The 12,288-nt window shown below is 58.2% G+C and overlaps 1 protein-coding gene across 2 annotated transcripts in view; it reads right to left on the reverse strand.

Annotated features, from left to right (window-relative positions):
* Window positions 1–3,927: 3,927 nt before the first annotated feature.
* KIAA0930 (KIAA0930 ortholog) overlaps window positions 3,928–12,288 on the reverse strand; it is a 39,210-nt gene continuing 30,849 nt past the window's right edge. For both annotated transcript variants that reach the window (XM_069489268.1, XM_069489269.1), the window contains 6 exons: window positions 12,179–12,280; window positions 10,879–11,019; window positions 10,102–10,296; window positions 7,081–7,243; window positions 5,390–5,548; window positions 3,928–4,954 (listed from right to left, as the gene is read on the reverse strand). In XM_069489268.1, the coding sequence (XP_069345369.1) occupies window positions 4,914–4,954; window positions 5,390–5,548; window positions 7,081–7,243; window positions 10,102–10,296; window positions 10,879–11,019; window positions 12,179–12,280 (801 nt within the window). In that variant the 3' untranslated portion in view covers window positions 3,928–4,913. The remainder of the gene's footprint in view (window positions 4,955–5,389; window positions 5,549–7,080; window positions 7,244–10,101; window positions 10,297–10,878; window positions 11,020–12,178; window positions 12,281–12,288) is intronic.

Raw genomic sequence — 12,288 nt, forward strand, 5'->3', positions numbered from 1 at the left:
AGTACCTGAAATGCCTATTACAGAAACAAAATAGGTTCAGATTCATTAGAGGAAAACAAAGAAAAATAAATTTAATATCTAACATGCAACCAACTTTCAAAAGAAACATGAACTCATAAAGCAAAGCTAACAGCCAACCACAAATACTGCCTAGAAACGATTTCTGCTAGATGTGGAGGATGGTTAGTCAAGAAGCTATTGTTAATGTTTATGGAAATACCACTAAAAATTAGCACACCAATATATTCAATGTATGCCATCGGGGTGTTTTTGCTAAAATATGTTTTGTAGAAATCATGAGTTAAGCTCCAAAGTGGTGAAAAATCTCAACAGGTTTTCTTTGTAGATTTAATTACTCTCACACAAAGACCTCATTTGGAAATCAAAGATATCTATTTACACCCAAACTGCCTGACCTTCTACAAAGTGGGGACTGTTTACAACCGCAGGTAAGGAAGACTGAGATGCAGGCTGCCCAGCAGAGCTGGAGGGTCACCGTTCGTTTTCATCTACTGAGCTCAAGGACCAGAATCACAACAATAAAAATGCCTGACGCAGGAATCACAGAAACCTGTAAACACAAACCTTCCCCACACATCCATGGCTTCCTCCCTGTCCTGTCCGAGGCTCCACCTGCTGTAGCGCTCTGAGCCCACCCCCAGGCCACTCGGTGTTAAGTCATCTGGCCCATGTGTGTGGCCCAAGGCGGGCTGCGGTGGCCATTTGTTCAGGGCGCACAGACGGACTCCTCTTCCGCTGAGCACCAGGTCAGCATGAAGCCAGTCAGCGAGAAAAGGAAAGGGCTCCCAGCAGGTACCTGCCACCTGACGCCCAGAGGTCATCTGCGCAGAGCGACAGGTGGCACTCTGGCCATCGGCCTGGGGAGCGGCTCCCTTGGGGGGCTGCTGCTGGTCCCTCCAAAGGCTACTTCTGTGCAAGCCCAAAGGCACTCGCATTGCCATACCTCTTGGAGCCTTTGTCCCGGGAGGGTGGTTATTCACGAGAGCAGTGCAGGGATTCTGCTTTCTGCTGCAAAGACAGGAGCAAGGAAACAGGAGGAGTCGAGGTGGTGGCAGAAGTGCTTGGTGTTTGAAACTGGGTATGAAACCAAATTCCAGCTAAACTGGAAAACAGGAAAATATCAGAGGGAAACCTATTAAGTTCATTTAAAAGCTGGCAGATTTTTAACATAGAAGCCTTTAAAGATTTTGGCCAACAATTTAAAACCACCATATTATGACACTGTAACATATATATTTTTCAAAAGTCCGTCATTAGAGTACAGCAACTGCACAGAGACAGTCCCCTGGAATGTCCTTTTATGAAAAAGAAGTTTTTACTTCATTCAAAAGTCTTCTAACTAGTCTGTGATTAAAACAGCAAAAATAGATCCTGGTTTGAGTCTAGCTAGATTCCTTGAGGGGAAAGAATATATTAGGGACAGGCCCTTATGTCCTTACTGTCGTGACTCCATGCAGACAGACCTGATTTGTTCCCAGTCCTTAAAACGTCTAAATGTTAACAATGATTTGACTCACAGGAACTCCCAGCCTATCTCCAAGTTGACTTGGCTGTAGAATGTTTTGCTTCTTTTTGTTCTCTTTTGACTATTGCTCTGCTACTTTGTGTTTTAAAGAATATCCTTCTTTTGGCCGGGCGTGGTGGCTCACGCCTGTAATCCTAGCACTCTGGGAGGCCGAGGCAGGTGGATCGCTCGAGGTCAGGAGTTCGAGACCAGCCTGAGCAAGAGCGAGACCCCGTTTCTACTAAAAATAGAAAGAAATTATCTGGCCAACTAAAAATCTATATAGAAAAAATTAGCCAGGCATGGCGGCGCATGCCTGTAGTCCCAGCTACTCGGGAGGCTGAGGCAGTAGGATTGCTTAAGCCCAGGAGTTTGAGGCTGTGAGCTAGGCTGACGCCACGGCACTCACTCTAGCCTGGGCAACAGAGTGAGACTCTGTCTCAAAAAAAAAAAAAAAAGAATATCCTTCTTTTGAGATAACAAGGCTTGCCTGTTTTTGCAGGCAACCAGAGTTGCAGTGAGACGCGAGGCTGTAAGACTGATGCCACCTGCACTCGCAGGTGCTGAAAGAAGATGTGAATGGAGATGACACGTCACCCCTATCAGAACCTCGTATCACGACATTGCTTTAAAAGAAGAAAACCCACAACTTTCTTCTGAATGTCCTAAAAAATGACACCAGTTTTCCTCCAAGGAAAATGGCACTCTAACCCCAAATCCCATGTGTGAAGGTCTTCCCACACTACCCACAAGGCAGGCGTGTGCCCAGAAAAATGTCAGATGGCCTTACAGGAAGAAAAAACGTATCAACACCAGGACTTTGGGGGCCCTGGTTCTGGCCCTGTCACTTGTTACTCTATTACTCTGTTCCTGATGCCGTTTGTTACTTTGAAACAAACCAATCTCGGAGGAACAGCTGAGTTATCAAGTGCCTCTGAGCATGTTTAAAATTTGGCCTAAGAAGGGTTTAAAGACTGAGACAGGTACACTGCTCCAAATGTCTGTCCATCTGTCCGGGCAGCCCGGGGCCGGACGCCTGGGTTTCACTCCTGCCGTCAGTACTTGCTGTTCAGTTTGAGGCAGTTCACTTAACCTCTCTGTGGCTGTTTCCTCATCGATAAGGTGGGCGTGATAAGAACACCTGCTGAGACTGGTGCCTGCACACGGCAGTGCCACGTGTTAGATATGAAATAGCCAAACCATCGTGCGCGTCTGTTACGTGTTTTACGAATTGAGGTGCGATCTCTACCACACCGCCATTTGCACACGCTTGTGCGCATGGTCTGCAAAGCACTCTCACACGTTACTGACGTCGGCCTCACAGTCACAGGCAGGATGAGGGCCACCATCCTACAGAAAAGGAGCCTGACCTGCCCGGGGCCCAGCTGTGGGTGCCGGCCGAGCCTCAGAGCTGGGCCGAGTTCTGGTGCCAGGGAGGACCTACTCGTGCCCCTCACCGGCAGGAACAAAGGACTGCGCTGCCGCACGTGCTGGGCTGCTTCCTTCCCAGGAGATCCATCGGGACTGAATTTCTCCCCAGGTCCAGTTCTGGAGTCATCAGACCCCAGAATGGGCAAGGAGGAAAAGTTCCTGAAGAAATAGGTGTATTTCAGCTATTTTCAGACACGGACTTGGGAACAGTGCTCAGGGCCCTGCAGCACTCGAATGGCATCCCGCAGGCTGGGCCACGCTCCAGGTTCCCTGAGGCTTCGCCCCCATGCTCTGGGGCGTGACGTGACTCCGCAGTGCCCTGAGACACTGGTTGGGAACATGAAATCATGCCGAGCCGAGACACAGCTCGGGCCTGAGCCGGACACCGCTGGAGGACGTGAGCGTGTTCAGATCCTCACCCCACATGTCACCCTGGACCAGGCTGTCACAAAAGCGGGGGCAGGCGTCAGCATCCCACTAGTCTAACACCTGACCCAAGCTGTACCCTGACCCAGTTGTACACTTGAACCCTGGAGACTTCAGTGAGGTAGGTGGTATCAGCCCCATTTTACAGGTGGGCAAACCGAGGCAGAATGAAATGCAATAGCTCGCTTTTAATAACAATATACAAAATCTGGAGAAAGCCCCAAAGTAGTTCCCTGTTTCCGGAGCCCGCAGAAGAAACATAGACAGGAGAATGAGCCCCTCCTCTTCCTTTTCCCCCACAAAGAAGATCTCTAAACACATCCCTGGAACCCCTCAAAAATTCCTGGGGACTTCAAACAAAAAACCCATAGCAACAAAGAGACACAGCTTCCAGTTTATTCCCAGTTGGGCAGGGGGTGCCTCTGCTCTGGAGGAGAGCAAAGTGTCTGTAGAGGCAGACGGAAACTCCTTCATGCCGGGACAAGGCCGCAGACAGGCCTGGGGCTGGGCGGCTGCTCACACAAACCGGTGACAAGGGCTGCGTGAGCCGTGGTGGCCATCCCTCTTTGCTTCAGTGAGCTGGTCCTAGAAATGGTCCCAGCACGCACAAAAGAAGTAAGCTCTAGGAGACCAGGGAAGATGAAATGACACCCCTCCGCTCCCCCGGCCCCCAGAAGGTGGGGGTTCCACCTGGAACCTTCCTGGGAGGATGCCAGCCCCACCCCACATCAGACGCCCTTTGGCGGAAATCCTGTTCTCCTGCCCTCAGAATCCGAATTCTGCGGTCACTGCATGCGAGGCCCGGAGTGGCGTCTCCAGGTCGGAGGTGTGTGTGTTGGCGGTGTTCTTTGGCTGGAAGCAAAAGGCCATTCTGGCAGGATCGGGGCCTGTCTGTCAGCTCAGGGCCTTTCTGGAGCTGGGCACGGGTGAGGCAGTCCCAGCCCAGGGCAAAGCCATCAAACATCTGTGTTCCCCATCTCCCCACGGCCACCTAGAAGACAGGACAAAGTGGTAAACTAGGAAGGACAAGTTGGGACTGACTCGGGTGCTGAAGTTCGTGGGGACGGCATTACAAAATCTTAAACTGGTTTTCCCTAAGAAAGAGTTGACAGTTTGACACGCTGCGTGCCCCCAGCCAGGTGGTTTCCGCCTGCCGCCTGTCAGATGGGACACCACGCCAGGAGGTCGGCCCCTCCGGACACTCGCTGCTCCCTCACGCTCTCTCTCACGGCCTCTTGACACCTCCGGTCCCCTCTGGGTGCAGAGGGCTCCGCAGAGCCGCAGAGCCGGGATGGGTGCTGGGCGGGTGGGTGCAGGCGGAGCAGAGCCAGCAGGGGGGGAGAAAGAGGCACTTCAGTTTGGGCTGGTGGTCGTGGAGTCGGCCCTGGCCCCGGGAGTTGAGTGGCCCTGCCTGGCTGCGGCTCCGGCGCTGGCTTGTCACAGAAGACCCCGGTGGCGGTGGACAGGTAGGCACTTGGCAGCTCTCCCAGGGCCGGGCAGGGCCGGGGCTCCACGCGGGCTCCGCGCACGGCTAGGTCATCAGGATGGGCTTCTGCCGCACTTCCAGGATGTCTGGGCAGCAGGGGAGAAGCGCACGGAACAAGGGGCTCAGCACGTGCGCCGGCCGCGCCCCCACGCTCCCCCCACCAAGCGCCTCCCACCCTGCGGGGGCTGCCGCACCACCCGGCCTTGCAGGCTGGAAACCCGTCAGCGAGGTGGCCTGGGAGCCTCGCCCGTAGGTGACACGCTCCCAGGGGTTTGCAGCCACCAAGACGGCAGGGGGCACCAGAAAGGCACGCAAAGGGAGGCCTTTGGCTCTGGAGAACCTACAGCCCCACCCCAAGTCTGAGGCAGGGAGCAGGACCCTTACACAGAAAGCCAGCTGGCAGGCCCCTTCCTTGAAATGACAGGACAGGGCTGGACACCTCCATGAGTGGTCGTCAGGAGCCCAGGGCCCCAGAGTCACAGCTGGCGACGAGGGGCGTTTTGCCCGTCAACTGGCATTACCTGTTAGAATCCGATGCAGTGGCAAAGTGACGTAGGTTAAGTGTGCATAGAGAAGGAAGTTTCCGTCTGCTCTGTTCAGCTTCAGCCAGGACCCGACCAGCGACCTGCCCGTGCCGGACAGGGACCGAGACCGCAGGTTGGTTGCATTGTGCAGATCGGCTGGCGGGGAGAAGGCCAGGTCAGGGCCCAGGCACCCCTCACCAATGCCCCCTCAGCAACACCCTCACGCCCCAGAGCTGCTGCCTTGCCTGCGACACCCTTTCCCACCCCCAGGGCCCAGACCCATGCCTCCACCTCCAGGAAGACCTCCCTGACCATCCCCTGAGGTCCCCTTCTCTGTCTCTAGCAGTCTCCCCCATGGGGGCTGTTACATCACCAGGATGTGTGATATCTCCAACTTCCCAGGGCTCTGTGTGTCACTGGAACTGGGCACCACCACTTTTGGGGCATGGGCTAAAGTCTCCTGACCCCTGACCCCTGACCCTGAGTTAAGGCCCTGCCTCTTGGTCCTGGAGGTCAGGACAAGGACTGCCATCTCTTCCCACAGCCCCAGCTCCCTGCCCGGGCCCGGCTCGGGGAAGACACTCAGTCTATGTTGTCGGCGAATCCTTCACTCCTCCACACACTCTGCAAACACACGCAGAGTTGGCGCCGTGCCAGGCACCCGCTCGGTCCTGACGACAACGGTGAGCGAGGCGCGTGGTCCTCACCAGCTCAGAGCTCGCCAGAATCCCCAGCCTGTCTCTACAGGCCGCCCCGGCCCCCACGCCATTTTCACACGGACCGCCAAGCAGGCCGCCGAGTGATATCTCGAACACTCAGATCTGACTTTGTCAATCCCTTGCTTAAACCCCTCCAATGCCCCCCCCCCCCCGGCTCTACAGACCAAATGTGACTCCTGTTTTCTGGCTGCACAACTCGCTGATGGTGGCACCGACCCCTGAGGACAGCGAGAGGGTGCGGCCTGGGGCAGAGAAGAGACTGCGGGGGCTACCCCGGGGGCGTTGGGGGCCTCCAGGCACACGCCTGGGAGGCTGCTGGGCAGGAGTCTGGGAGGCCACACGAGACATCAGCTCCACGTGGGGACTCCGTCACTGGAGGGCACAGGGGCCCTGAGCAGGGGAAAGCCTGAGGTCGAGCCGCCCCAGCGGGCACGGAGAAGGGGTCAAAGCAGGAGCACCCGAGCCGGAGTCCTCTCACCGCGCACCGTGCGTGGGGCAGTCAGCAGCACCGGCCCCTTCTGTTCTTTTTGAGACGAGCTCTTGCTATTGACATGTTGCCCAGGCTGGTCTCAAATCCTGGGCTCAAGCGATCCTCCCACCTCAGCCTCCTGGGCAGCTGGGACTACAGGCGCGCGCCCCCACTCCCAGCTCAAGCCCTTCTTAATTAAGCAGACGAAAGTCTTCAGAAAGTCTAGGAGCCCCTGCAATTGCGCACCAATGGCTGCACGTACGTACGTCTCCTGAGCACTCTGACAGGGAGAGACCGAGCCACCGGGATGGGAGCTCCGCATGGCAGGGATGTCTGTCTGTCTGTCCCCAGCTCCACCCCCAGCCCCTGCATCGCTAACTGGCACAGGGCACCCGGGCTCTCCAAATGTTGCTGAGTGAACAAATGAATGAATGCCTAGTCTAGATCAAGAGACAGAAGGGCGGCAGGCTGGCCCTCAGGGCACAAAGGGGCCAGGTCACCTCCACCGTCGTCCTCTCGGAAGAATTCCTCACTGTCGTTGGCCGAATGCGACTTCTTCATCTCAGCGATCCGGTTCCGGGGCACCTTCCTCTTGAGGGACGGGGAGAAGAAGGCGGGCCGGTTGTTCCGCTCCGGGGTCGGAGGGGTGCTGAAGGAGGTCACCTGGAACAAAGCGCCGAAGTCACGAGAGCAGCAAGAGCAGCCGCCGGAGCCCCAGGGCCCAACCGTCTCCTGCCCTCAAACTAAACCCCACGGGTCCCGGGAAGACGACACTCGCGCTGTGCTGACTGGCCCGGCGGCCCTGGGCCAGGCTGGGCCTAGAAACTGGGAGGCTTCAGCTCAGGGACCGGCAGGTCACCTGACCGCCAGCACTGCCCAAGGAGGAACCAGCTGCACCACAAACGGCAGGGGGCCCCCCTTCCAGGCCTCAAACACCAGTCAGGGTGGTTGTTCAGGCACCGAGTAGCAGCAGCCGCTGACGCTGACCACCCAAGCGCTCAACCACACCGCACGGACTGCTGGACGCCCCTCCGTGAGATGGAGCTGGCACTGGCCCCATCTGACAAATGAGAAAACTAAGGCAGGGACAGTGACCTTGACTTGCCTAAGGTCACCCAGCAGGGTGGTGGCAAAACTGGGAGTGCAACCCAGGTCTCCTGCCTCCTAAGGCCACACTCCTCCCCCTAACTTGTTCTCCTGGCTAAAATGTCCCCACCCCTTTCACCCCAGCATCCGCCATGAGAAGTGCTGGGGCTCAGCGGCTGTGCCTCTGTCTCCTCTTCTCCTCCCTTCCATTGCCAACATTCACACCCACTACGGACGGACAGGCACATGACACTGGTCCCTGCCCTCAAGGAGCTCACAGTCTGCTGGGGACAACACTCAGGAAGTGACAACCATAGACAGTGTGCTGGCTACCGAGACAGAGAAAGAGGAGCACAGGATACACAGAGCACAGAGGCAAAAGGGATCGACAGCCTGGGAAATCAGGGAAGGCTTCCTGGAGGAGATGCCGCTGGAGCTGGGTCTTGAAGGACGAGTAGGAGTTCGCCAGGTGAAGAAGGGGGGGAAGGGCGTTCCAGGCAGAGGGAACTTGGCCCATCTCCTCCCTCCTCCCCATGCAAACAAGAATCTGAGGAGCAAGATGAGCTGGGACCGAGACTTCGGGGGCCCCATCAGCCTCCTCATCATGGCTCCGACATCCACCAAAGTCCCGGCGGCTGCTGGGCTCCAGACGGTCCTCCCACAAGCCGGGGAAGGTTTTTAAAAGATAAAAAAACAAACACCAGAAACCACAATACACAGTCTGCATTTCTCATGCACCGGTTACAGGTGACCCCTCTGGAAAAGGAGACAGGCAACAGTGAGCACACAGGTGGCGGTCCCCGGGGGTCAGCCCTGCTGTGACACTGTGTGACCCTAGCAAGCCCCTCCCCCTGGATCCCAGGGCCTCCCTGCTACTGGGAGCCAGGGCTGTCACACCCCTCGCAGCCGCACCCACTGCACAGATGGGAAAACCAAGGCTCAGGCAGGTCTAGTGTCTACAGTCACTGACGAACACCCTGTGGCTGGACTGGCACCAGCCCAGAGCCCAGGCCACATCTGTACAAGGGCTTCACACACACATTCTGTCAGAGTCCCGGGGGGCAATCGGGACTGGGGGAAGAATTAGGCCCCTTACCCCAGAAATGAACTCAGAAAAATGAACCACCTCATTCCAAAGACAAGAGAGGCTCCTGCCTGGAATCCTCACCCATCTTCATAAAAAATAGCACTTACTGTTTTAGTTTGGCTCATAAAACACATTGATTGCAAAAGATACCAAAGAAAAACAAAGGTATGAAGAAGAGAAAGAAAACCAACATCTGGCCGCGTGGAGACATGCATGGTTAAGGTCTTTTTACAGAATTGAAAGTCACAAATACACTCTGCCTCATCTCGGACGTGCCAGCAGTTACGTTGTTTACATTCCTAAGAGGCAGTTTTCCGAGCAGAACAGCAGCAAATGGTGACTGCAGTGGCTGCTGCTCGCGAAATGCCCCCGGGGCCGCGCCCCACGCAAGGGGCTGGACCTGCAGAGGCTCTGTAGAGCCTCCGACACCGCGGGAAGCAGCTGTTTCCATCCCTCATTTCTGGACGAGAAAACTGGGACTCAGAGAGGAAAAGAGACATGTCCAAGGTCACGAGAACAGCAGAGTGGGATTCTAGCCCACGGATGTCCCTCCTAGACAGGGCTGGGCAAGGCTGCCCCCAGGGGCCTCCCTGCCCCCGGTGCACTAACTTACTGTCCTCCCCAGCTGCACCTGCCCCACACCTCTGAGCCGGCCCCCTGGAAGACCCTGGAAGACCCACGCAGAGCAAACAGCCCGCGGCCGGAGCCTTCCTCCTGCCACTCCAGGGCCTGCAGCACCGGCCCCACCAAAGGCTTCTGGGAATAGAGCTGACCTCAACCTCCCACCCCGGGGAAGGGTGGTGGCCTAGAAAGAGCTGGGCTCAAAGTCCAGTGCTGTCCCACGAGAGCTGGTGACCTGAGGGAGCACAAGCAAGTCTGGCGAGCCTGGTTTCGGGTCCATGAGGCAGGAACACACGCGCCTCCCACAGGGGTGCTGCACCAGATGCCACGCGCCTCCTAAACAAGCCTCTGCCTGCCCTGGCTACCCTCACGTCATCATCGTCCCCATGTGACTCACCAGGGGAGGGTGGCCACGTGCCCATGCTCACCCAGCAGGGCCACTGAGGCAGGCTCCACGGCTAGGCCTGGGTCTCCAGTCAGCCCCTTCTGCCCACTGTCCCTGGGGACCTAGCCTGGCTGCAGAGAGAGCTCAGCCCAGCGCTGCCCTGCTGTGTGACCCCGGACAAGGCACAGCCCCCTCTGCCCCTGGGCCCCTCACTGGTGGGCTGGGGTGGGGAGACCCGCCTCACTGGGGCTGTGAGGATGAGGGGGACGGGAGGGGGGGGCGGGGGGGGCGGGGAGTGGATCCAAGCGACAGGAGGCCCCACCCCCGCTGCACAGCCCTTACCCGCTCGTGCATGGGCGACGCTGGGCTGGAGTCCTCCTCGGTCCCACAGGGGGACGTGTCACCTGTGGACACCCGACTGACCGCCATCTCAGCATGGCCCTTGCCCTGTGGCCCCTTCATGCGCACAAACTCCATATTGTTGTACTTGTAGAAGCCAAATGACATCTTCTGTGCCATGCGGGCAGCCACGCTCACCTGTGGGCAGGTGGGAGACGGCCTGAGTTGGGGCAGGCGGGGGTGGCTCCACGGGGCCCCTCCCTCAGCAGGAACAGCCAGGTGACCAGCCCTCGAGGAGCAGCCCGGGGACGGGCGCGAGGGAGGGTCTGGGAGCAGACCTGGCTGCCGCTTTCCTCCCGCCCCACGGCCAGGCGCAGCTCCAGGCGGGCGGGCCCAGGCTTGCAGACGCAAGGAGAGCGGCCTGCCCACCTGCAGCTCGGTCAGTCAGGGGCCCGATCCGGGAGTGTTCCCAGAGCCCGTCAAGAGAGCAAGTGTGGGCATCGCTGCACCATCAGCGGCCACCTCGGGGAGCCACAGACTGGGGAGGACGTCCCCGCTCACGTTTCGGATGGGGGTGGGTGGCCCGAGGGAGCTGAGCCAGACCATGCAGAAGGGACCTAAAGCAGCCACGGAGCACCCAGGAGGAGCCAGAGGGGCCGCAGGTGCCCTGAGGGGCCGCCACGGTGCAGAAGCGGCTGGGAGTGTCCCTCAGTGAGCACGAGGCTGTGCAGCTGCCGTCCCCTGGGTCTAGGCAAGCTCCTGGGGGCCGCCCGCACTCACTCGGTTGTCGTACACCTTCTTGAGCGCCTCATAGCGGATGGAGCCCTGGAAGATGACCCCTTGGAACATGTTGGTTTTGTCACTGGCCACCAGCTCCACACAGACCATCTCGCCTTCCCCCACAGTCATGTCGCTGAACACCTGGGAGGGCAAAACAGGAGGCAGGGACGACTGTCAGCTCCTGCCACCTGCAGCACCACCTGGCTTGGACGCCAGGGAGGACTGCTCAGAAGCCCTGTTCCCAGCGGCATCGCCCCCTGCCCAGTGGGACAGAAATAGCCTCACCGCGGGGCAGCAGCTGGGCAGCAGGACGGGTCCTGACAGTGACTCTGGGACTGGCAGAGGACACGTCCTCGGTGGGCCGCGGGGAGGACCTCGTCCCTCCTCACGCTTCCCCATGCCCAGGAGCCAGATGTTTGCCAGGACTGCTGGCCACTTTCTAGCCTCCGTCACGGCGCCTGCGGGTGCCCTGCCCGCCCCACCCTGCCCTGCACTTTGCTGCAGGCTCAGTGGCACTGACGGGGTGACCACCTGCCTGGGAAGACAACCTCCAGACTCAGGTGTCGCAGACAGGTACAGCCCCACCCTGCTGCCTTCTGAGGTCACAGAGACTCAGATGCAAACCTCAGCTCTGCCATGAACAAGCTGTGTGAGCCTGAGGAGGGGACACGACCTCGCCAAGCCTCAGATGCTTCCGGGCACCATCAAACCCAGCAGGCACCTGCAAGACAATCTGCCGCCCTCCCGAGTCCTCCCAGGGTCCCTGAGGGCCTCTGCATGAGTCCAACCAAGGACCCCACCAAGGCCTCAGCGGGCGAGTGCTGGGCAGGCCAGTCCCGTTCTGCCCGACTCCAACCTTCACACAAAAGCTTGGCCCCGGGCACTTCCGGAGCCCCACCTTCTCTGACATCCTGGGATCCCGAGTCAGTGCAGGCGCGGAGGCATTTATTTAGAGTTTAATAGTGACAACAGTGAGCCCTCCTGCCCAGGCAGCACTTTTTGCGAGAGTTTACGCTGCATCCTCCCATTCAGCAGTCTTCTGATGTTCGACGCTGACAGGTAAGTAGGACGCTCATTTTACAGAGGAGGAAACCGAGGCTCGGCGCTGCATGAACGCACTTGCCCAAAATCAAACGCCGGGAAGAGTGAGAGCCACGTCTGTCCGTGTCCACACCCTGCCCGGCTCCTCGCTGCCAGCGCCCTCCTGAAAGGGTGCAAGGCCTGAGGGCAGAGGCGCCTCCAACCCCCGTCTCCTGGGACAGGGATGCTCGGGAGCCGCTGCCACTGGGGAGCCGCTCACCTCCTCGAAGCTGTCGATCATGAAGAAGATGTTGGGGTAGCTGATCTTGGACTCCTCTCCTTTGCTGTCCATGGGGTGTTTACTGGGGGACGCAAACACTTGCTGGAAGA

This window comes from Eulemur rufifrons, chromosome 16, assembly GCF_041146395.1.
Source record: "Eulemur rufifrons isolate Redbay chromosome 16, OSU_ERuf_1, whole genome shotgun sequence".
NCBI classification, from domain to species: Eukaryota; Metazoa; Chordata; class Mammalia; order Primates; family Lemuridae; genus Eulemur; species Eulemur rufifrons.